The 25,489-nt window shown below is 38.7% G+C and overlaps 1 protein-coding gene across 7 annotated transcripts in view; it reads right to left on the minus strand.

Annotated features, from left to right (window-relative positions):
- CCDC73 (coiled-coil domain containing 73) overlaps positions 1-25,489 on the minus strand; it is a 94,146-nt gene that overhangs the window by 26,651 nt on the left and 42,006 nt on the right. For all 7 annotated transcript variants that reach the window (XM_038764124.1, XM_038764125.1, XM_038764123.1 and 4 more), the window contains 6 exons: positions 18,552-18,590; positions 13,124-13,259; positions 12,800-12,879; positions 5,918-6,046; positions 4,874-4,933; positions 1,608-1,712 (listed from right to left, as the gene is read on the minus strand). In XM_038764124.1, the coding sequence (XP_038620052.1) occupies positions 1,608-1,712; positions 4,874-4,933; positions 5,918-6,046; positions 12,800-12,879; positions 13,124-13,259; positions 18,552-18,590 (549 nt within the window). The remainder of the gene's footprint in view (positions 1-1,607; positions 1,713-4,873; positions 4,934-5,917; positions 6,047-12,799; positions 12,880-13,123; positions 13,260-18,551; positions 18,591-25,489) is intronic.

The following is a 25,489-nucleotide window of genomic DNA, read 5'->3' on the forward strand; positions in this document are numbered from 1 at the left end:
AAGTCACAATCAAGTAATAGCATTTATTGAGTGCTTGCTGAATGCAAAGCACTGTACTAAGTGCTTGGGGGAGTAGAGCCAATCCCTGACCTCGAGGAAATTACAATCTAGTGGGTTGTAAACTACACATATGAGGAAGTAAGAGAATATTAAGTATGTACAGAAGTGCTCAAGAGGCGGTAGAAGTACTGAGGAGGGTAGGGACTGTCTCTATATGTTGCCAATTTGTACTTCCCAAGCGCTTAGTACAGTGCTCTGCACATAGTAAGCGCTCAATAAATACGATTGATGAGGAGGAGGAGGAGGAGCAGCATGACCTAGTGGAAAGAGCACCGGCCTGGGAGTTAGAGCACCCGGGTTCCAATTGTGACTCCTCCAGGAGTCTGCCGTGTGACCTTGGGCAAGTCACTTAACTTCTCTGTGCCTCAGTTACCTCATCTGTAAAATGGGTACTCAATACCTGTTATTCTTCCTACTTAGATTGCGAGCCCCGTGTAGGACAGGGACTATGTCGGATCTGATTATCTTGTATCTTCTCCAGTGCTTAGAACCATGCTTGACACATACATGCTTACCAAACATATTATTGTTGTTGTTGTTGTTGTTAATAATAATAATAATAATAATAATAATAATAATAATAATAATACCATCCCAAGGGTTAGGCTGCCCTAAGAAGTGCTGAAGTGAACCCGTTGCTGGGTAGGGACCATCTCTATATGTTGCCAACTTGTACTTCCCAAGTGCTTAGTACAGTGTTCTGCACACAGTAGGCGCTCAATAAATACGATTGAATGAATGAATGAAGTGGCATTTGGGGGAGGTATAGAGTGAGAAAATGAGATTAATAGGGGAAGGACTCCTAGAGGAGAGGTGATTTCAGAAGGGCTTTAAAAATGGGAAGAGCAGCGATCCGCTGGATGTGATGGGAATTCCTAAATGAAGGGAGGATGTGAGGCAAGACATCAGGGGTGGAAGAGACAGTGTGTAGATTGGCTTGAGACAAATGAAGCTTGTGAGTCTTGCTTTCATAATTGCTACAGATCAAGCCTGTCTTCACTTTCTAAAAGGTCAATAGGAACGAGTATTATAGTCCCGAGAGACGAGGAAACAGGCACAGAGGTTAAGTGACTTGGCCAGGGACACACGGTTGTTATAGCGGAACTGGAACTAGAAGTCGGGTTTCCTTAACTCCTAGCCCAGCACTCTTTGTCCTAGACTCCACTGACTTCTTAGAAGTCCTGCATCTCAAGGTGTCACTTAACTTATCCCTCTGCTTTGAGAAAACACTGTTCTCAATTTATCCTATAAAGATATCTGTGCTCCCCTCCAGAGAAGGAGAGTCTCCATCCACCCTTTGTTGATCAGTCAATTGTATTTAATTGAGCTCCTACTATGTGCAGAGCATTGTACTAAGTGCTTGAGAGAGGACGGTATAAAAGAGCTGGTAGACACATTCCCTATCCACAAGGAGTTTACAGTCTAGAGGGAACAAAGTGACTAGCATTTTGATTTTAAATTCAAACTTATTTAATAGTGGGAATATAGAACAGATAAACCAAATACAGTTTATGGTTATAGGAATAGATAATGAAGGCAAATCAAACCTGTTTATCTTCATTTAGTGCTTTCAGCTCTGTTTCCATTTTCGCATTAATCTGGGTTTGGCGCTGAAGTAATTGTTGCAAGTGTTGTAATGAATTTAAGATGACCTTATAAAATAAGTATAAAATTATCTGCTTAATTTCTTAAAAATCAAAACGGTGGCAGTGAGTTATGAAGGCAATCCTACCTTCCAGTAATCACTTATTCTTTATTAAATACTATACAGCGCACCTTAGAGAATTATATTTGGCTTAGAAAACCATTTTATAATCCAAATAGAAAAGAGTCCAAGTCTTAGGAAAATGTCTGAATTTATAAACCTATTGAAAGATGAACAGAAAGGAAGACATTATTATTATAACTGTATTAGGCTGATGAAATGATCAGGGTGCAGTTACCCAACACTTTTCTCCCAAGGAACGCAAGGCATTTTATATACAGTTTCCACAAGGTACGATCCCTTCTGTCCTCCTAGTCACTCCCCTTGTTAACCTTTTGGCCACTTAAAACTTTTCATTTCACAAGTGAAATTCTTAAAGAGTTCAGAACCCTCTAGAGTACCTTTACGGAAGTGGACAAATTTGCTGACAAGCTTGTTCATCATTCTAAAAATGTTGCCAGGGAACAAGGAATTTTACTGGGACAGTGTTACAATGTTACATTATGACACCATCCAAAAAACCCAAAAAAACCCAAAAACTTTCTGGGCCACGAGACAAGAATAAGGGAAGAAATTAATACTTCCTTTTTATTCTCCATGTTTTGGTAAGTAATGGGACTCCAAAGCCAGATAAAAATTAAGAATTGAAAGCCAAGCATTCCAGCCACTGTTCTGTCATTGATTTGCTATCATACTTTGATAAATTCACTAACTTGAGAAAATTCTAGTAACTCAACACATGTGAAGAGAGCTAATAAGGCATGTAATTTATTTAGAATTCCCAAACCAAATTGTTAGGCCATTTTAAGAATGATTTTAATTTATCACAGCATTATTTTATTTTACATCTCAATTCAAGAACACCGATTAGGCATATAAAAAGGTTTTAATGATCTAGGGAGTATATAATTTAAATATCTGAAAATGGGATTTTTAACCATAATCATTGAAACAATGCGATAAATACTTTTAATACACACAAAGCTCTGACATCTTGTAACTACTTGAATTGCCTTGGAATATTAGTGAAAAAACCTGTGCCAATCACATAGGATACGGAAACTATATTTAGGATATCAATAAAATAAGGGAATGGATATTTTTAAATTTTATCAATTAAAGCTGTAAATGAAAGAAGTTGTGAAAATTTTCCTTCTAGTTCATCAAGTCCTCACTTACAGCACGATGTACACAAGGACACGTGACAAAATTGTTTTGTAAACTTTTTTTTTTATATTCTTCCTAAACTTCTGCATTTTAGAATGCCCCCAGAATGTCAATCCTTGGAAAAGACAATGTGGTATATAGAAGGGATGGATATGTCCTTATATTAAAATTTAGTCATCTTTGAAAACTAAATGCAATCGAGTCATGTTCTGTTGTAAAAATAAACACTCAATTTTAAATTTCCCATTTTATGAACCCACTTTAGCAATTGAAAATATACTGAAAACTTAGTTGACAGCGCCACGATTAATGACCTCTCCCTCTTCCTTCAACTTCTAGTCTCCCCTACCTTTGCTAACTTACCTTCAAAATTCCTTTAGTTCTCCTTACTCTACTTTGTCTAAAATATTCAGTAGCCTAGGCAAGTGGTCACCATGTGAAACTAATTCTTTTATAAGTACTTGGCACTGCTCTAAAGCATTTTTAAGGCTGCAACATCAACAGAGCAAAGACTGAAGGATGTATAGATAAGCACTAGGTTCTTTACTCCCCAAGACTCTGCATTTCTTCTGCCTGCAAACCAGGCTCTTGTTGGTACTTTCAAAGTTGTCCTGCTGATCAATCAATCAATCAATCGTATTTACTGAGCGCTTACTGTGTGCAGAGCACTGTACTAAGTGCTTGGGAAGTAGAAGTTGGCAACATATAGAGACAGTCCCTACCCAACAGTGGGCTCACAGTCTAGAAGATGAAAATTCACTGAGTGTGAATGCCTGATTTTGTGCAACACCCTCCTAAGAGAGTGGAAAAGTCCATCAATTAATAATCTAAAGATCATAAATGACCAGCACAAATCGGGAAGCAATTATTTGGTTATACTCTGCACTGGTCAGACCTTTCTTAGAGAATGTGTCCAATTTGGTCACTGAACTTAAAAAGGATTTTTAAAAAACTCAAGAGGTTCTGGAGAAGAGTAACAAAAAATGATTCTAAGGATAGAAAATGATCCCCTAATGGAACTGGGGTTTCTTAACTGAAAGAACAGGAGGATAAACTGTTTTCAACCCTATTAAGGCAAGAATGTTAATTTTACATTTTTGGCACAGGGGTAAACTTGGGGAAGAGGTTTGAGAGAGTAGAGCTTCAAAGAATGGAAGTTCCCAGGAGTGGAAGTCACTTCTCCCCACTCTCCAGCTTCCACTGGGGTCTCAAAGCCCCCAGCTAACCATGGGGTTGATGAGAAAGAGAAAACTCTGGTTACTCAGACTATCTGCTAGGTTGAGTGGGTGGGCTGTGACAAGATGGGCAATCTTGCCTGATCCCAACGGGCTCCAAGAATGGGGCGAGAAGGAGCCAGCAGAAAGAAAAACTCTACCAGGTTCTATAGTGAAGTCCGTGAGTTACGTTCACCTGGAAGGAGAAAGAATAGAACCTGACACTGTGCCTCAATCCCAATTTTCTTCCAGATCCACAGTGAAGGGTGGTCAGGTTTGGAAGAGATGCACACTTTGCCCCAAGGGTGTTGGGACAAAGCTAATAGCTATGAGCCCCTCCAGCGCTAATTTCATACAATTGATGGCTCCTGTTGACTCCATGGATCAGGTGCCCCTGAAAAACGGCTTTTTATGGGGAAAATGCTTCAGTTGTTCCTAGTGTACTTTTAGGATTAAAGAAGAAGAAGTGGAATTATTTTGGTTGGGCCAGGGAAAACTTTCTAGAAGAGTAAAACAGTAGTGAATTTGGTTACCCAAGGAAGCTGTGGACTCTCAATCCCGGGATCCCTTTAAGAAGAGAGTAGCAAACTGTCAGTCCTGAATGATTAGTTATTCACCTCTGTGAGCCAAATTATTTCTCAAGGCCCCTCCCAGTTTATGACTCTGATCACTCTCCCTGTATATGGAATACAGAATTTTGATTTTCAGTGATAATGTTATTACTTACCAGTTTTTCATTCTGACTGCGGACACTCTCCTCACTGATTTTCTTATTTACTTGTGTTTCCTTAAAAAATGTACAAATTGAAATATAATACTTTAAATGTATTTATGCATATTTGTAAATGATCACAAAAATTTACCATGAAGAAAGCAGTCTTTTTCCAAGTCATTAATTTCCTTAATCCTAACTAGGAATCCTAATGTAGATTCTGTTTATACACTTAGTATTCCAGTAACACAGAGGTTCTTAATAAACCCCACATTAAGGAAAATTCATATTATAGCATAGATGCTCTGCACATGCACAAAATCATTTCATGAAGCATTGTATCCAGATAGAGGTTTGCTGTCAGAATAGCTTTCCCTAATTCTTTAACAGAGTCCTATCCAAAACATGTGAAAAAACACATTCTGGAAGAACTGAGTGTACTTCTTAAATTAGTTACTCACTAAAATTTTGCTAGAGCAGCTCTTGCCAATAGGTAGTATTCTGGTTCCTAAGTGAAAAAGAAACTAATTTTTTTTTTATTTATAATGGCATTTACTAAGCGCTTACTATGTGCAAAGCACTGTTCTAAGCGCTGGGGAGGTTACAAGGTGATCAGGTTTCCCACTTGGGGCTCACAGTTTAATCCCCATTTTACCGGTGAGGTGACTGAGGCACGGAGAAGTTAAGTGACTTGCCCAAAGTCACACAGCTGACAAGTGGCGGAGCCAGGATTTGAACCCATGACCTCTGACTCCAAAGCCCGTGTTCTTTCCACTGAGCCACGCTGATCATCATCATCATCATCAATCGTATTTGTTGAGCGCTTACTATGTGCAGAGCACTGTACTAAGCGCTTGGGAAGTACAAATTGGCAACATATGGAGACAGTCCCTACCCAACAGTGGGCTCACAGTCTAAAAGGGGGAATGCGCTGATGCATTTGAGATTCATTCATTACAATTATTTTCCCATTATACGTATTGATTACATTAAATAATTTGGTGTCAACATTTTTAAAAACAGGAAGTAGATTCCAAATGAATGCATTTGGCTAATTACCATTTGGAGTTTCTGTTGCAGTTCTTGAAGCTGCTGTTCCTTTATGGTACGATTGGCGTTTTCTTCTCCCACCCTGTTCTGGCATATGACCTTGGACCTTATCAAGTTTGTAGTGAGTTTCTTCAGTTCCTTAACACATGAAACGTGCATTAATATCTCATCGCCAACCCCTTGCCCACGTCCTCCCTCGGGCCTGGAACTCCCTCCCCCTTAATATACAACAGACCAACGTTCTCCCCACCTTCAAAAGCCTTATTAAAATCATATCTCCTCCAAGAGGCCTTCCTCAATTAAACCCGCTATTTCCCTACTCCCTCTCCTTTCTGTGTCACCTAAGCACCTTGAGCTGTACCCTTTAAGCACTTGATAGTCACCCCCAACCTCTGCTCCACAGCATATAGAGCAGGGTCCTGGGAGTCACAAAGACTTGTGTTCAAAATCCAGCTAGGTCACCTGTCTGCTGTGTGATCTAAGAGAAGCAGCGCGGCTCAGTGGAAAGAGCCCGGGCTTTGGAGTCAGAGGTCATGGGTTCAAATCCCGGCTCCGCCAGTTGTCAGCTGTGTGACTTTGGGCAAGTCACTTCTCTGTGCCTCAGTTCCCTCATCTGGGAAATGGGGATTAAGACTGTGAGCCCCCCGTGGGATGACCTGATCACCTTGTAACCTCTCCAGCGCTTAGAACAGTGTCTTAAGTGCTTAGTACAGTGCTCTGCACACAGTAAGCGCTCAATAAATACAATTGAATGAATGAATGAGTCTAAGCAAATCATTTAGCTTCTCTATGCCTCAGTTACCTCATCTGTAAAATAGGGGTTAAGATTTGAGCCCCATGTGGGACACGGACCATGTCCAACTTGATATGCTTGTACCTACCCCAGCACTTAGTACAGTGCATAGTAAGCACTCAGTAAATACCATTTAAAAAATCTGTACTTTATTCATTTTCATGCCTATCTCCCCCTCTAAATTGTAAACTCCTCGTGGGAAGGGAGCATGTCTACCGACTTTAATGTATTGTACTCTCCCAAGCACTTAGTTCAGTGCTCTGCACATACTAGGCATTCAATAAATACAACTGATTGTCGATAAATAGTCCATTTAGTACAATTTCCAATTAAAAACAAAGATAAATTTTTCCACCTTGAATCATACCAAGCCCATTTTTTTTAAATCATAAAGATGTCAATTATATTGGTTTGACAGTAATATTAAATGGAAAGTCAATCAATTACACAGAATATAAATGTAGAGATGATTACACAGGATTTAAAGAGGAAGCTCAGACTTGGGAATCTGATAAAGCCCTGAATATGCTTCACCAGAATGGTTTTCAGCTTTACTAAGATTTGTCATGTACAAATTGAAATGTAATATTTCCTATATATTATGTATTATAAAGTTATATTGTATCAAAAATGCTTTATAAGTATTCATGACTTCTCACCACCTATCACCTCTACACACTCCTCAACCCTTGGGGGGGAAAAAAAATTCAGCCACTGAGTCACAGTTGACATTAACTAAGACATAGAAGAAAGAGATACTTAATGTCCAACATTCCCTAGTGAAATGAACTTTTACAAAACAAGTGGGAAAAACAGAAAAGCAATGAATAGCTGGGGAAAAAAAAAGCACAGAGTAAATTTCTGGAGACTTTTTTTATAACACAATAATTACTTAATCTCAAAAGAGCACTAAATTATTGTAGACCTCCATGATTTTCCACTTCAATATGTCTCTGATTATATTATAGCTATGTAATCTTTTAAATATCCTGTACTTAATGCATTACCTGTTTTTCCAACTATTTTATTCAAAGCTGCTAGTGCAGTAAATAAACAGCACATGCTTTGATCTCATTAAATTACAACTTATAGTTCCTGGAGTCATAAATATTGTGCCCTTTTCTCCCCCACCCCTCCCTTTTTGGTATGAGGTAGTCTGTTTAATATCGCTCTCTCCTTGAGCGCTCTGACGTTTACTCAGACAAATAGCAGAGGTTATGAATGCTGCTCACAGATAGTATCAAGAATTCTTCATGATGCCGTAGTGGTGAACGAAACATTCAGAATGGTAATAGTTTTATCTAGCGAGTAAGTTAGGTCTGTTTAACTTTTCTCCACAAAACTGGAATTTCATCTTATCACAGACCAACAGTTTAACTGTTCTGGACAAAATCATACAACAGCAAAAAAGAAAAATGAAGATTACCTTGCAAGGGTGAAATTAATGAATCAATATTTAAATTATATAATAAGAACTATGTTACTGGTTTCTATCATTTCTTAAAACATTTGTTTTTTTAAAAAAAATAAGAAAAATGCAGATGAATTTAGTACTGAAACTGTTGAATGAATATTAATTTAGAAATAGTGTATTTCGTAATCTTAAAATGAAGTGATATTTTGTAGCAAACACATTTAAGCATTGAAATTCATTTTTACAGAAAGCACCCTCATGCAATCAATAAAACATATTTGAAGGAATCATGACATTTTGAGATGATTCTTGAACAAGAGAGAGATTTGATTTTGTGGGTGTGGGATTATATAAATAATAAAATGTTAATGAACCACCTCCATTTATGAGTGAATTACCATTTTGAAAGTTTATACTAGTGCAAGCAGGAATGAGTGCTTTTGACAATGACTGCTTTTCATAACTGCTCCAAATGCTTTTCAGTTCAATCATAGGAACCACTGAAGGTACTTCAAAATTACATATTGAACCTGATTGATCAATCAGTCAATAATGATTTCTGAAATATGTAAACTTCACCATGGGAAAAGTGCCTTCAGGCCAATTATTAATTATGAGTTTCAATAAATGATATCCTTAGCCATCCATTTTCATTCAACCTCACCTAGGTTTTGCCTCAGTTCTTAAAATTCTCACTTTAATATAAATCCCTACTCAAGTTTGCCTCTTCTACTCGGTGACTCAGATAGTCTTGAAATATCATTCATTCATTCATTCCATTCAATCGTATTTATTGAGCGCTTAATGTGTGCACAGCACTGTACCAAGTGCCTGGAAAGTACAGTTCGGCAACATATAGAGTCTTCTAGACTTCTAGACTGTGAGCCCACTGTTGGGTAGGGACTGTCTCTATATGTTGCCAACTTGTACTTCCCAAGCACTTAGTACAGTGCTCTGCACACAGTAAGTGCTCAATAAATATGATTGATTGATATAGAGACAGTCCCTACCCAACAATGGGCTCACAGTCTAGAAGGGGGTGACAGACAGCAAAACAAAACAAGTAGACAGGTGTCAATACCATCACAATAAATGGAATTATAGCTATATACCCATATCATTAATAAAATAGAGTAATACATATGTACAAATATATACAAGTGCTGTGGGGAGGGAAAGGGGGTAGGACAGAGGGAAGGAGTGGGTGAGATAGGGAGGAGAGGAGGATCAGAGGATAAAGGGGGGCTCAGTCTGGGAAGGCCTTCTGGAGGAGGTGAGCCCTCAGTAGGGATTTGAAGGGAGGAAGAGAGCTAGCTTGGCGGATGTGTGGAGGGAGGGCATTCCAGGCCAGAGGTAGGGCCAGAGGTCGACGGCGGGACAGGCGAAAACGAAGCATAGTGAGGAGGTTAGTGGCAGAGGAGCAGAGTGTGCGGGCTGAGCTGTAGAAGGAAAGAAGGGAGGTGAGGTAGGAGGGGGCAAGGTGATGGAGAGCTTTGAAGCCAACAGTGAGGAGTTTTTGCTTCAAGCGAAGCAAAAATGCTTTGTAATTCGTAAAAATGCTTTATACTTCATATCAAGTAGTGTGTATCTCTCCTCTCTTCAAAAGGCTTCAGAGGCTATTCATTTCACCCTCCATAAAGCAGAAACTTCTTCCCATTCAGCTTCAAAGTTCTCCAACAGTTTTACCCATCTAACACTCCTTATCTGCTACAATCCAGTTTGTACCTTCTCCTTCAGACAAACACACCTAACTGTATGCCACGCACAATTCTACTCTCAAAATCCAATTTGCCCGGAACTCTCTCTTTCTTTAAATCCACTAGACCACAGATCTCCCCATCTTCAAAGTCCACATAATAAGAATAGTACTAATTATTATGTTATTTGTTAATCACTTAGTATATGCCAAGTACTGTACAAAGCACTGGGGTAGATACAAGATAATAAGGTCAGATCCAGTCCCTGTCCCATGGGTATTTTAATCCCATTTTACAGACGAGGAAACCGAAGCACAGAGAAGCGACTTGCCCAAGGTCATAAATCAGGTAAGTGGTGGAGCCAAGATAAGAACCCAGGTTCCCTGATTCACAGTCTCGCGCTCTATTCATTAGACACACTACCTATAGTCGCAAGATTGGGTCATGCTAAGAAGAACAATTATTCCTGCCTAAGAACTATTGTCAGCAAACATGCCCCCTTAAGAGTGTGCATTTGAGACTTTTCTACTAAGGGCTGGCTTCAGATGGCAATCAAGTGACGCAAAAGCCTCAGAGAACAACATCAGAGGGGAGAAAAGCACCATGTAGGTAGTGGTGTGAGCATGGCTCTGGTTAAAACTTTTAAAGCTTCCAGCATTAGTTGAAGGTATGCCTCTAAGGACAAGAACCTGAGGGGAACGCAATAGCACTGGATGGGGGGGAAGGGGTGATTAGGTTAAGCAGTTTGCACAGACTTCTATATGAGGATGTATGGGACACTGCATGTGTGAACAGTTGAACACAATCAGTGGCATTTATTGAGTGCTTACTATGTGCAGAGCATTGTACTACGCGTTTGGGAGAGTACAATATAACAGAATTAGCTGACACGTTCCCTGCCCAAAATGAGCTTACAGTGTAGAGGGGGAGATAGATGATAATATGAGTCAAAGACATTAATATGAATAAATATAAGCAGTGCCATCATAAGGTGTGTTGGGTATAGGGGGATGAAGACAGAAAGTCTTTCCCTGCTTCAGGGCGGTGAGATGTTGGAATTCAGCCCTTTAGCTACTCCTCAACTCCATTCCGCTTACCCTGATGCTGTCCTGAGGATCCAGGCAGATTGTCAAGAGAATAAGAGGGGAACACAAAACTGACAATCCCCAGTGGCAATCAACTGGGCATGGGAAAACATTATTTTTCATTCCTCTCACACTGAATTGAGGAAAAAAGTGCTAACATCAAACTTCCCCTAACATCAGCTGACTAGGAAGCAGGCACCATTCACCTATTAAATATATTATTATAATAGTGTATGACTAATTTTTAATCTTAAGATGGGCAAAAGTGAATTTTTTGCAATTTAGTAAGCTGGCCCTGATACTTCTGAAAGCAGTCATTAAATAATTCCATCTTCTCAGCAATGATAGGTGAGAAGCAACGTTGCCTGGTGAAAAGAGCTGGAGGACCTGGGTTCTAATCCCAGCTCCATCACTTGCCTTCTACGTAACCTTGGGCAAGTCACTTAACTTCTCTATGCCTGTTATCTCATCTGTAAAATGGGGATTAAGACTGTGAGCCCATGTGAAACGTGGACTGTGCCCAACCTGATTAACTGTTCTCAACCCCAGCACTTAGTACAGTGTCTGGCACATAGTAAGTGCTTAAATATCATTAAAAAAATATCACACAGCTCCCTGAAACTTTCTTCAGGGAGGGTACCTTTCATCAAATCAATTTAATAATTTCATGCACTACTGTAGATGTCCCACACTTCTAATTTCTCCATACTACTATAAATGGAACTTGAATTTACATGCAATATGCTAAGGACTTAATTAGTGCCAAGTATAGAAAAAAGAATACTTCTCCACTTTAATATCAATATATTCCTATTATTACATTCCACTTTAAAAGTAGCTGCACTGCAATGCTGACATTGCTATTTTCTTAGTGGAAATGGCTTGTTTTTTTTTAAAGTGCCTCCTTTTGCAGAGTACTGTATGTACTTAGCACTGGGAAGTGAACCCGGTCCCTGGCCCTTAAGGCATTCACAATCTAAGCCTATAATTCTGTTATATTGTACTCTCCCAAACACTCAGTACAGTGCTCTGCACACAGAAAGCGCTCAATCAATACAATTGATTGAGAGGAGACTGATGACAGATGCATGAGGAATGAAGAAATAGTAAATCACTAAAACATAAAAGACAAGGACAAATACACAAACATAAAAAGAAAATTAGTAGGGTTCTAGGGCTAGAAGAGAAGAATATCAGGTTCCTCTAGCCTCTGAGTCCAAGGCACAACTCTAGCCACAGCAATCGCAACCATATTGAGAACAAAGTGGAAAGATTTCATATTATCTCACCTAGCGAATTAATAAAAGAGTATGTAACTCACCCATACATTTAAATTCTCCCCTCATCTCTTTTCTTGGTCAGATTTTAATGATAGCAAAAAGTCATTTTAAAAAGTTATAATGAAGACGATTTCAAGACAAAAACCATCACTCTGGGCAGAAATAACTTCTGTAGCTCACATGTCCCTCTTTTCCTCTTAGGACTATCTGGATTATCTTTCAATACCTATATCTAAAATAGACGCTTATCTTGAAATTCAAATATCAAAAAGGAATATTTTATATACTGCCTATTAATACACGTTTCATGTATATGTTGTTATTAGCAAGGTTAATTTCTGTGGATTCCTACAGTACAAAACAGGAAAGAAATTTCCTCTCTGTGCTATTATACTTTTTTAGACTAAGAAAACAACTAAATGTGAATATAAAGTAAATAGCAAGTAAGTATAAATATGAAATTTATCCATAATTTATTGCCAGTTGCCATTTTAATAATAATAATGGCATTTGCTAAGCGCTTACTATGTGCAAAGCACTGTTCTTTTTACAACAGAATAGTTTTTCAATTCAGATTTGTATACTATGAAGATAGACATGTATATATACATATATACCATACCTGTTTTAAATGACATATTTCAGACTCCTGTGTTTTATTTACTTCTGACAGTCTCTTATTTAGCTGTACTGCTTCCTGGACTGTAATAAAAAGATATGTTTGTAAAAGCATAACATTTTTGGGAAATTATCTTCCTACAGAAGACACTTGCCCACAGATGGAAAGGAATGTGACTAGAATGTTCACATAAACTGGCACTTTTCCTCTTCAAATAAAGCTACAAATGTAAGATAAAAACACATTTAATCATAACTAGACATGAATTGGTGAAGAAAATTATCTACTGCTTACATAGGTAAATTTGAAAAGATACAGTATACCTACCATTCTGTTCTAATTTTTCATGACTCTCTTTTACCATTCCAAATTGATAGGTAATTGTAGTATAATATTTCTCTACTTCAGTCAATTGCTTATGATGATCGTCCTTGGCCAAAAGGTGCAACTGCAGCTTTTGTTCCTATCATAATGAAAAACAATGATTTTAAGTCCACTGTTAAAACCACCTCAGACAAGAATGAATAAATACCATCATTAATTAATTAATAACTTCAGTATAAAAGTTAGTCTTTCTGGATCCAGATAGTTTCATAAACTGATTTTTATAGAAGAGCCAAGTTGTTACATTTCCAAGCCTTGAAGATGGCATTCATATTTTTCTAGGAAGATGTTCACTCAAAATGGTGTTTACTCCTTCATATCCACGTTTGAGTTGGCATTTTTATTAAGGTAAAAATTTCATCAGCATATGGGCAAAATTACATTTGAAAAATGATGAAAAGTCATAATAGTATTTATTAAGAACTTCCTTTGAACAGAGCACTGTACTAAGCACTGGGAAAGAGTATTCAAAGGGAATTAGACACAGAGGAATTAGACACAGATCTCCACACTTTATGATTATAGGTTCCTGGGGACTGGAGCAGCAGCATGCCTTTGTGGATAAAGCACAAGCCTGGAAGCCAAAAGGACCTGGGTTCAAATCCCAGCTCTGCCGTTTGTCTGCTGTGGAACCTTGGGAATGTCACTTAACTTCTCTGTGCCTCAGTAACCTCATCTGTAAAATGAGGATTAAGACTGTGAGCCCCATGTGGGACATGGACTGTGTCCAACCTGATTAGCTTGTGTCTACCCTAGCGCTTAGCACACTGCCTGGCACACAGTAAGTGTTTAACAAATACCTTTTAAAAAAAAAACTGGAGACAGACACATTGGGAAGCAATTAAGCCCCAAAACATTAAAACAGAATAAGGGACAAAAACAAACATGCAATGCACAAAATAAAAACAAAGGTCAGTAGGGTGCTGTGTCTAGAGAAGCAAAATTTCTTCTCATGATTCAGAGTCCACAGCAATGGCTATGTCAGTCACTAGATTTTCCAAGGTTATATAAAAACGCCTCAAAAATGCTTCTATTTGAGCTTATTCAGATAATTGAGGCCAAAGATTTGGGCTTGAATGTGCTAGCCTCAGTTCTCTACTTCACTATATCAATTCATCACTGCCTGGTGCTATAAAATGTGGGTAGAATTCCTGGGCTTAATGTGAATGAATGAACTGTTAAATGATAAGATCTGTCCATTGCTAGGGAAAGCACATGGGGAAATTTCCATTAGATGATTACCACATCCCAGGTAAATTCTACCAGGGGAAGCAGCGTGGCTCAGTGAAAAGAGCTTGGGAGTCAGAGGTCGTGGGTTCTAATCCCAGCTCCACCACATGTCAGCTGTGTGACTTTGGGCAAATCACTTAACTTCTCTGTGCCTCATCTGTAAAAAGGGGATTAAAACTGTGAGCCCCACGCGGGCCAACCTGATCACTTTGTAACCACCCCAGCACTTAGAACAGTGCTTTGCACATGGTAAGCGCTTAACAAATGCCATCATTATTATTATTATTATTACCAGTGGTGGGTTGCCTGACAAGGAAATTGCATCATCAGCAATATAATCTTCAAACATGTTCTATAAACAGTTCAACATTGGGTCACAAATTAAGGGGCATATATGTATCATCTACTTTTCCCACTTCCTTTTTCTCCCTTGAGTTACAATTTTTACTACCTTACTTATTGTTTACTATTAAACTTCAGAGGTTTGGGAATGGAAATGGATTAGATTAGAATTACAACTTTCTGATGTGATTTCCCTTTCCCATGTTCCCTCAAGTAGCCTGATTTGATGTCTTCTATAAAAGAAAAAAAAAAACCATTCAGCAGTGGATATCCCATCTTCATAAATATTTGGAGTTCTTTTGGGCAAGGTGAGGATTCAAAAGTATAACTGAAATTTAATTCACTTATTCCCACCTTTGCAATTGATTTTGCAATTCTTTTAATATGGATAATGCAACCAAACTCAGTTTCACTCTATCACCTGTTTATAATTCACAAGTCCCTGTAATTTGCAGGAATGCTTCAATTATGTAATGAAAAATTAACTTTTTTGAAATATGAAAATATCAAAAACATTTCCATTCATGCTGTTTAATTTTTCCCACTAAAAACCTTATTAGCCCATATTAAATTATTGATTTCAGATAAGAAATATTAAAATATGGAATAAAAATTTGAGGTAATAAATCCAACCCCTATCATTATATAAGGTGCTACAACATGGTATGTAGATACACATTACGTATGATATCTGCAAGTCTAAACAAAATGTTGAACTGCTAATCATGCTGATAAAATAGTCAATTCCTATTTACACTGAAAGAGCTCAAAGGCTAGTTCTTGCATTGGAGTTGAAAATTTCAATATTAAGTCTAAAGCTGCTACTAAAAAATAATGTACTTCTTCAAGTTCTGCATAAACCTGGGAAGTTCAACACACACCACATATTATACTCACATGAACATTTGAATGCATTTGATTTTTCTTTATTATACATTATGGTCACAAAGAGAAACAATTCCTTTCACATTTGGGAATCTATAATCTACAGAAGGCTAAAACTAAATATTTTGGATCACAAATAACATTTAAATCACACAGAATTTCTGGGTGTACTTGTTTTGCTGGATGTGTGGGCAATGGATAATGCACCCACCATGGAGTCTTCCTCAGGGCAGTGATTATGTACTGCAGAGGGTCCCCGGCTTCTCACCTGAGATTTGTATATTTCCCTGAAGTCGGGTGGCAACTTTTCCCTACTCTACCACCCTCTAACCACAATTCTTTAGCCCGTTATAACCTCCTTGAGCCAAGCTAAATCCCAAAAAGCCTGGGTTTCTACTGAAGCGGTTAGCTCTATCACAGGACAACATTAGATTAGCACTAATCCTGCAGTAACTATCAATAATAAACACTATTTTCTGAGAACTTACTGTGTGCAGAGCACTGTACTAAGCACTTGGGAGAGTACAATAAAATAGAGTTGGTAGATACGTTCCCTGCTCATAAGGAACTTGCAGTTTAAAAGCGTCTACAGTCTTAAGGCCCATAATGGATCATTTAACTCTCTCATGGTTCCAGGATACTGTATTTAAAATTTTATGTTTCAATATGCCAAATTATATGGTAGTTTGGGTGTACATCCTTCTTATTGATAATGTCTTGATGATTCTGGTTTGTCTGAATACCCACTTTTGAAACTGACTACTGTATAGCATTTTGGATGCCGGATTATCTTGATTCTTCCTTCTTTTAAATTGTGTGTAACTTCAGGTACGCATGTTGTAAAGACAAAAGAATCAAATATCTAAAATACAATATTGATTCGAATGTCTTTACAACTTTTTTTTCCATCATGCAATCCACGGAGGTGAATTTGCTTTGCCATTTAAGAGAGGGAAGAATGACGCCCAATATAAAGAGAGATTAGGCCATTTGAGTCAAACATGAAAATACGTAGAAAAAATGATGTTCAACTTTACACAGAACATCTAGAAAACAGTCAACATAAATAAAACATATCTTTTAAAGTATCCATACATGTATTTTTTTCTTTATAACAAGAAATTTAGGGGTTTTTTTTGCTTAAATCTATAACCAAAGCTGCAATATGTTCATTTCAAGCATTATTCTGGGTATAACGTGAGGCAGGTAGCAAGTTAGAAAACTAACTGAATTATTGTGCAACATGTTTTAAAATTTAAACATTTGTTTTACAAAATTTCAATTTAAAAGTGAAATAAGACAAAAACACATTTTACGCTGCCTTTGATCTTAACTTGTAGCCTTTATCTCCCAGGTCAAAGGACACATTATTCAATTTCACCATATTTTGTGTAAAACCACTGTAGCGTTGAAGATGACTTTCAGTACAAATGTCATGGTACTTAAAGCTAAGCTGGACTCTAGTTTTTCAGCTTCTTAATTAAAATCACAGTTTATAATAGTCTGACAATATTATCTTTATTCTTTCCAGTTGAGCAGTATTAGAATTTTCACAGCTTTTATTCAACCAAGCTCAACGATCTCCCTACAGCTTTCTATTTCTTTCTAAGCACTTCACACATGATTCCAAGAAACAAAATAGTTACTATGTTAAAAGGAGTGAGTGCCCTCTCCTCTTCCTTTTCTCAAAATATAAACTTAATTAGATAACTAATTTTTAAAGGCTTCAAAACTAATTTGATGCTTAATTATCAACTTTCAATAAAACTTGAAGTGGCCAATGGGTGCCTTCTTCCAAATATGACTTTCAGATCATATATCACACTTGCATTTCTTCCAAGTGAAGCATTCTTTTAAAATAATGGTCTCAGGGTAAACAAACCATCCCTAAAAGTGCATAAACACTCAGGAATTGTGCATTTCTTTAAGCAATTTTGTCAGTAAGTACTCAGTTTCTAAAATATTTCTAATAGTAAAAATGTAATTTTCAAACGATGCATTTTTTTTGTCCATGAGGTAAAACTAAAAAATGAATTTGCCTTTTCTATAATACTAAGCCTGATTATCCCCTTCCCTTTTCTCTGCCTCCACTCTCCCTGTTCCTGTTTTCCTCCTACACCACGGAGGATAGATCAGATTGTCAGAAAGTTACAGAGGGAATTCTTCTTTGGGCTTATACAGGGGCCAGTAAATATCTGAACTAGCCCTATCTATACATCTAAAAGTGGTCATGGGGCTGGTCACCAAAGGGTCCAGGCCAGAAGTGGCTGGAAACTTTCTTCTGGGGATGATAGACGCCCTATAGTGCGTACATACCGTTCTCCCGATAGGCATTTCGCATCTGCCAGGTCTCCCTGGAAGTGAATTTCTGCCTCTTCCCACTGAAGTAACTCACTCTAGTTGGTTGGCATAATGGACCACCACCACTGGAAAGGAGCCAGAGACTTCCAAGCTTAACCTGAGTTGAGTTCCCAGCTCTGGAAGTACAAATTCTATAGCTCAAACAGAGCTTTAAGAAGGAGGAGATGGGCAGAGGCCACACCAAAAGGACTCATTTGGAACTGTTACTAGAGAAAGAAAGGAATCAGTTAAGTGGGCTCCCTTGGAATTCTCAAAAACTCACTCACCAGTCTCCCTGATCAAAGAATTTGCCTATGTAGGAGGCTGGTGTTATCAGCCACTCTCTGCACTGGTGGAAAGCATGACTTCAGGCAGCAGTTAAGGAATTTAATGGCTGCAGCCAACTACCCAGAGGATGGTACAGCAGACTCTTCGCTCTTCCACTCAGGGGAATGTGGGTTCCCCAAGAGGAGTGAGAAAATTAACTCATTCCTCTTCTTTTTCCTTGGGTTAGACATTGCTGAAAAAAATCTTACATTTACTCAAACACTGCACAACAAAATTCGGTACTTACCAATTCACTCAATTTCTTCTGCAAAGAATATTTAGAAATCTATAAAAGAAAGTAGTCAATTAAAACTTCAATAGTTATAATAATACTTGTTAAGCACTTACTACATGCCAAGCACTGTTCTATGTGCTGGGGTAGCTACGAGATCATTAGGTTGGATATAGTCCCTGCCCACATGGAGCTCACAGTCTGAGCAGAAGTGAATAAGATTTAATCCCTGTTATTCAAGATGAGGAACCTGAGGCACAGACAAGTTAAGAGCCTTTCCCAAGGTGACACAGCAGACAAGTAGCAGAGCCGAGGTTAGAACCCAGGTCTTCTGACTCCCAGGCATGTGTTAATCTTTAAGAACTCCTTTGTACTTAGTATATCTGTTGAATTTTTGGTAGAATCTGTTCTAAAAAATAAAATATACATTATATTGTGAACTGCACCATCTATTTTCTACTTTCAGTATCCACATTGACACATTTCATAATTCCCTATTTTGAGCAAGCAAGCAGAGGTGCCAACTTTTCATTCTCGAGTGTGGAGGTGAAAACAGAAAAGGATTTTAGGGAGACTGGGAGGTGGGATTCAGAGACTAAATAGTCTGGAAAGTCAATGTATTGGGGATTTTTTTGCTCCAATTAGAAACTTTCAAGTCTTTCTAAAGACCTGGGATGAGGAAATCTGCATTTCTAGCTCCCAAAAGCCATGGGTAGACCACTCTCATTGCTCTCTTGCTCCCCATGGAGTGGGTCCTTATGCACACAAGCGCAGCTTGTTTAAAATGAACAGGGTAAGCCTAGTCAAACAGAATCATTAGATAAGGAATACCAGCATTTGATGGTAGCTCAGAAAAAAAGTGGAAATTGGGCATGTTTGGCAAAGGATTCTCATTCATTCATTCAATCGTATTTATTGAGTGCTTACTGTGTGCAGAGCACTGTACTAAGCACTTGGGAAGTACAAGTTGACAACATATAGAGACGGTCCCTACCCAACAACAGGCTCAGAGTCTGGAAGGTGGAGACAGACGACAAAACAAGTGGACAGGTGTCAAGTCGTCAGAACAAATAGAATTAAAGCTAAATGCACATCATTAACAAAATAAATAGAATAGTAAATATGTACAAGTAAAATAAATAGAGTAATAAATCTGTAAAAACATATATACAGGTGCTGTGGGGAGGGGAAGGAGGTAGGGTCAGGGGGGATGGGGAGGAGGAGAGGAAAAGGGGGGCTCACGAATAGGAGAGAAGCCAGCAAATTGAAGGGAACAAGGCGACTGAGAGAAAAGAATAGGAATAGAACCCTGGTTATGTACTGCCACTCTACTACAATACTCACCTGCTGTTATTGTGAACACAGAGTAGATATTTAAAAATAGTAGAAAACAGTAGAAAAAACAAGAGAGTAAAATAAATATGCCAGGAAGAACGCTCTTGGGAATTAATCAGAAGGAGGTGGGATTTTAGAAGGGCTTTGTAAATGGGGAGGGCTAGTGGATTTGTAGTGGGGAAGGAGTTCCAGGAAGAAGAAATATCATGAACAAAGGACTGGAAGTGGATGAGTATAGGGTACAGTTAGCAGGTCAGTCAGTCAATCACACATATTTACTGAGTGTTTTCTTTGTGCAGAGCACTGTACTAAGTGCTTGGGAGAATACAGTATGAGCTTAGGAGAATGAAGAGGGCAAACAGTGGACAGCCTTGATTTTTTTTGCAGTTTGATGAGGAGGGATATGGGCAACCACAGGAGGTTTTTGAGCAGTGGATAAAAGATTTCCAAGAGAGTTACTGAAGTTGCATATGAAGCAGCTTTAATCACATCCAAAGTCCCATACACTCCTCTGTGTTCCAACAGTACATATAACAAGGGACTGGCATAAGGTCAGATACACTATAGAGTGACTGATAGAGCCACACCTATCGTAAGGCAAATGAGGACAACTGCCCCAAGCCTCGTGTTTTAGGGAGTCACTCTTCACTCCACTTGGTCAACACAATTTCTTGGTTTGGGGAGACGCAGTCAGTGCAGGACCAAATCAGTCCCCAGAACCAATGGCACACACCTTCAGTCTGGATGAAGGATATCAGTTTAAGGAAAGGAATTACATTACCAGCATGGAGTTCTACTCCTCAAATCCCTCTCTGCTCCACCTTTCCAGGACTGTACCTGAAAGTACAAGTGCCACACCAGGCAATTGGTCCTGGCCACTGTAAATCCTAGGGATGGCCCTGCTGAATGATTCAGCCTATTCAACATGCTCACTGAAACAGTGAATTGATGTTGGAATCATGTTGGTATCTGAAATTTAAGTTAAGCTTTCATTAAAGTTAAACTTAAGCTTTCATTTATGGAACTAGGTGGATCAAAACAGTAAAGGGGAGAAAGAATGTATATGCCGTACAACGCTGAAAGAGATGTTTATAGCATTTGAAAGCTCAAGATTTGGGGGAAGGGGGACTAATGGTATTTGTTAAGAGCTTACTATGTGCCAGGAATTTGTACTAAGAGCTGAGGTAGATATAAGCTAATCAGGATGGACAAAGTCCATGTCCCAGATGGGGCTCACAGTATTAACCCCTATTTTACAAATGAGGTTCTCTGAGACACAGAGAGTTGAAGTGACTTGCCCAAGGTCACAAAGCAGGGAAGTGGCAGAGTGGGATTAGAACCCAGGTCCTTCTGATTCCTAGGTCTATGCTCTATCCATTAGGCACACTGCTTCTCACTAAGCCATGCTGTTTCGAGTCAGGGAGGAGAAGCTTCAATTCTTCATTAATAAAGGTCCTGGAATTCAGAAGTATGTTCAAAATATCCATTTAGAATTAGTCAGAGCAGTGCAACTCTTGAGAAACACCTCGCCTACATTTATTTTTCCCCAGTTTAGGTTTTTGATCTCCTATGCCAAATTGCTGACCATTTATTGAGCAGCCACTGAGTGTTCAGTGATGCTCCTTAAACAAATTTACAAGGCTATTCTCTGCGCATTTCTACAGAAAACAAAACCGTGGTTATAGGCAGTTTTTTCCTCTGAATTTTCTTTCTTTCTTTGGGGTGTTTAAAGTGTATTTAAGTTTCTATTCCTTGGGAAAAATCAGGAGAACTTTTATTGCTTGAGGTTGTCCATGTATCATGTTCAGCAGACCATGAGGTACACTATACATCACCTGTGCTATGTCACGGGTTGAACAAGGCAAAACAAATCCTTACAGCCCTTGCACAGAAGGTCAGCCATGTGGAGGAATTTCTTTTGCTTTTAAAATACTCTCTACATTAACCAGATAATTAAACATGCAGGGAATGACAGCAAAAGAAACCAATTTATTTAAGAAGGAATGTTAATAGAAAAGTGTATTTAAAGCAATATTAACAAATGGACCAATTTATCTACTTTTTAAACTAAGTAAATTGATGTACAAAAAAAGAATCGAATAAGAAGATTTTTAGGAAAAAAACTACTTTTTCATATAAAATATGACCTCAGGTATTTTTTTAAAATCTCATTAAATATTACAATGAACTTTGAATACATTAATAACAATATTTCCTATTTTCTCGAGGATGAAAGATGTTTCAAACATGTCTCCAGATTTTAGAAACTAATAAATGAATTGTCTGGAATCAGTTTTTATTTTTCTTATTCATTCTTCTGACCCATCTGACCAACTGATGTAAAAAACACTCAATTAAATAGAGCTGTCCAGCAAATAGTTTGAGCTTCACAAGACATTAGAGGGATACTAACAGTATTAACAGTAATTCAAACAAGTTATTTTTATTTAATGATATAATTTTTTACATTAAAAAATTTAATTTTTGAAATTAGTTTGAAATATTATCTGTACTCCTAGGAAAACAGTCCTAAGCCCTCAGATAAAGAACAAACCAGTTTGGCCAAAATGTGCTCCCTAGAATGTTCACCCATTTTCAGAACAAATGAAAATCTTGTCTTTTTCGATTCCTGAAATGTTGTTTCTATTTTCTAATCCTAGTGACCAAACAGAACTTTTAAAGTGATCATTTCTTCAGGAATGGTAACTAGGGCAATAAAAAAAACTACTGAAAATATAAAAATATCATAATTCAACTCACAGGTATCCAGGTTGTCATACTTATAATTTTTCAAAGACCACCAAAGCCCACCTTATTTGAACTGATGATGCAAAAGGAATGCCAGAGAATGAGCCAAAAAAAAGCTATTTAGCATGTTTATCTGAACATCTAAAAAATTCCATCCTTAAGAAGGTCATAGATTTTAACCATTTCAAGAACTTCACTTATAAGGGTGGAAATATCTAACCCAGAAACTCGATACAGCCATAGGTAGACAAAATAACCAAAAGATAAGAATGCTCAGGAGCAACATAGACTAGTGGAAATAGCACTGGCCAGGGAGTTATAGGACCTAGGCTATAATCCTGGCTCTGACAGTTGCCTACTGAGTGACCTTGGGTAAGTCATTTAACTTCCATGTACTTCAGTTTCCTTATATGTAAAATGGGGATTCAATGCCTGTTCTTCCTCCTACTTAGAATGTGAGCCTCATGGGGGTAAAGGGTTGTGTCCGACTTGATTAACTTGTATCAATCCCGGTGCTTAGAACAGTGCTTGACACATAGTAAGAGCTTAACAAATCTAATAATAATAATAATAAAAAGATTGATGAAAAGTGGTTATCAAAAAAGAGATGAGCAAACCAAAATGGTCTGAAACAGGGCACAGCAAATGGAGTAAAACAGCAAATGCTGGTGTGCTCATTCCAGTTTGACTTATTTCAAATCATATGCTTTTCTTTTTTTCCCTGTGCCTAAAGAAGCCTCATGGGTCAGAGACTCCATGGTGGCATAGGATGTAGGCTGCCGCTCACTGGCATGTGCCAAGAAGCAGACTTGGCCCTGCTGCAGCATCAGTCTCCACGAAGACTGCATGCTCAAATTGCAGTGTGTCATGCAGTCAGCCAAACACTCGTACTGTAGTCGGCTTTCTCAGCAAGCCAACGTGGCTGTGGCTAAGGCATGGGGGCCACTGCAGAGTGGGGACGGAAGAAAGCTAGCTCATATTCCTGCTCTTATCCCCAACTCTTCATCACATACCTCACCTTCAAATTCACTTCTCACCCACATCCCTGTCACTCTTTGCTCAGTACACATTCCCTCACAGTCTCTACTCCCTCACAGAAGAGGAAAGCTGGTGACAAAAGCAAAGCACAAAACCAGAAAAACACTCGTTTCCATTATCTGTTTCCTCTGGTATCATGGCTGAACATCTATACTGCTTTGAAATTACCCCAGGAACTCTAGGATCTCGGTTGACAATCTCGAATCCATTCGAGCCAAAAACTTGCCTATGGCTATTGGGCCCAACTCTGGCTACTAGTTTAAATTCACTACACAACAATCCTCTCTAACCATCTCTCCTCCCCTGCCCACAAGCTTTTCAATGATTTACAATAGTAGTAATATTAATGTAGTACTAGTATTTACTGAGCACCCTCTTGCTATACCCTGTACTATGCACTTGGAAAGTGCACAGTATTGAAGAACACCTTCCCTGCTCACAAGCAGCTTACAGTCTAATGGGGAGAAAACAGAAAAAAATGTTCACAACTAGAGTGCTCAAAATAAATGAAGCATCTAGACATACACACATAAACATGAGGGCGTAAATAAATTCATACCTTGGTAAGGAGGTTTGCCAAAGGGAGAGATGACTCAGGATGCTTGGAAATTAATCAGTGAAAGCTTATTGGAGGAGGTGGAATCTTAGGAGAGATCTGAATGTGGAGAGAGCTGCAGTCTGTCTAATGTGGAGATGGAGGGCATTCCAAGCTGGAGAACGATGTTATCGAGGGAGCAGAGATGGGACAATTGAGAGTGAGGTACGGCTTGATGGTTGGCTTGGGAACAATGAAGACAGAAAGATGGGGAAGAGCAGGGGAAGATAGCAGATAGGTAAAGTGGGGCCATGTGGTGAAGATCCTTGAAAATGACTGTGAGTTTTTGTTTGATGCAGAGATGCAGGAAGCCAGTGGAGGATTTTGAGGAAAATTTTGAGGAAAGGTGGGATGTGGGCTGAACGATGCTCAGGAAGATAATCTGTGCAGCAGCATGTGGTATAGATTGGAGTTGGGGAGAGGCTGGATGTTGGGACACCAGCAAAAAGGTTAATGCAATAGCCTTGTCTTCGTAAGGCCAAAGCACCTTGACAATTTGGGTGGGAGAGAAACGGGTAGATCTGGGTGATGTGCAGGAAAAAGTGGAATAATTTGGCTTTAGAATCAACATAAAGAACTGAAGAGTACTTTAGAGTTGAGGATGATATCAGGATTGCGGGCTTCCGAGATGGGGAACATGGTGGTGTAGTCGACTGATGTGGGAAAGTTAGAGGGCGGGTGGATTTAAGAACAGTATTTATGAAGCAATTACCAGGAGCAGAGCACTGTACTAAGTGCTGAGAAAGAATTACACAGGAGGGAATTAGACACAGTCCCTATCCCTGCAGGGGACTCACAATCTACTACTACTACTAATACAAAGCGGGAGAGGGGAGTGGCGACTGACACATAAGGAGATATGAGGAGTTCTGTTTTAAATATGCTGATTTTGAGTTGCTTGTAGGACAGTCAAGTGGCGATGTCCTGGAGGCAAGAGGAGACTCATTCATTCACTCATTCAGTCAGTGGCATTTATTGAACTCTTACTGTGTGCACAGCCTTGTACTAAGCACTTGGGAGAGCACAATACAACAATAAACAGTCACATTCTCTGCCCACAATGGGCTTACAGTCAAGAGATGTGGGATTGTAGGTCAGATAAGAGATATGAGAGATCAGGGTTTGAGAGAGAAATTTGAGAGGTAGTAGCTGAAACCATGTGGGGAAATGAGCTCCCTGAAAGAGTAGAAAGCCAGAAGCGTAGAAAGGCTTGGGGGGATGCCCACACCAAGAGGAT

The sequence above is a fragment of the Tachyglossus aculeatus genome, chromosome 22 (assembly GCF_015852505.1).
Source record: "Tachyglossus aculeatus isolate mTacAcu1 chromosome 22, mTacAcu1.pri, whole genome shotgun sequence".
Lineage (NCBI taxonomy): Eukaryota > Metazoa > Chordata > Mammalia > Monotremata > Tachyglossidae > Tachyglossus > Tachyglossus aculeatus.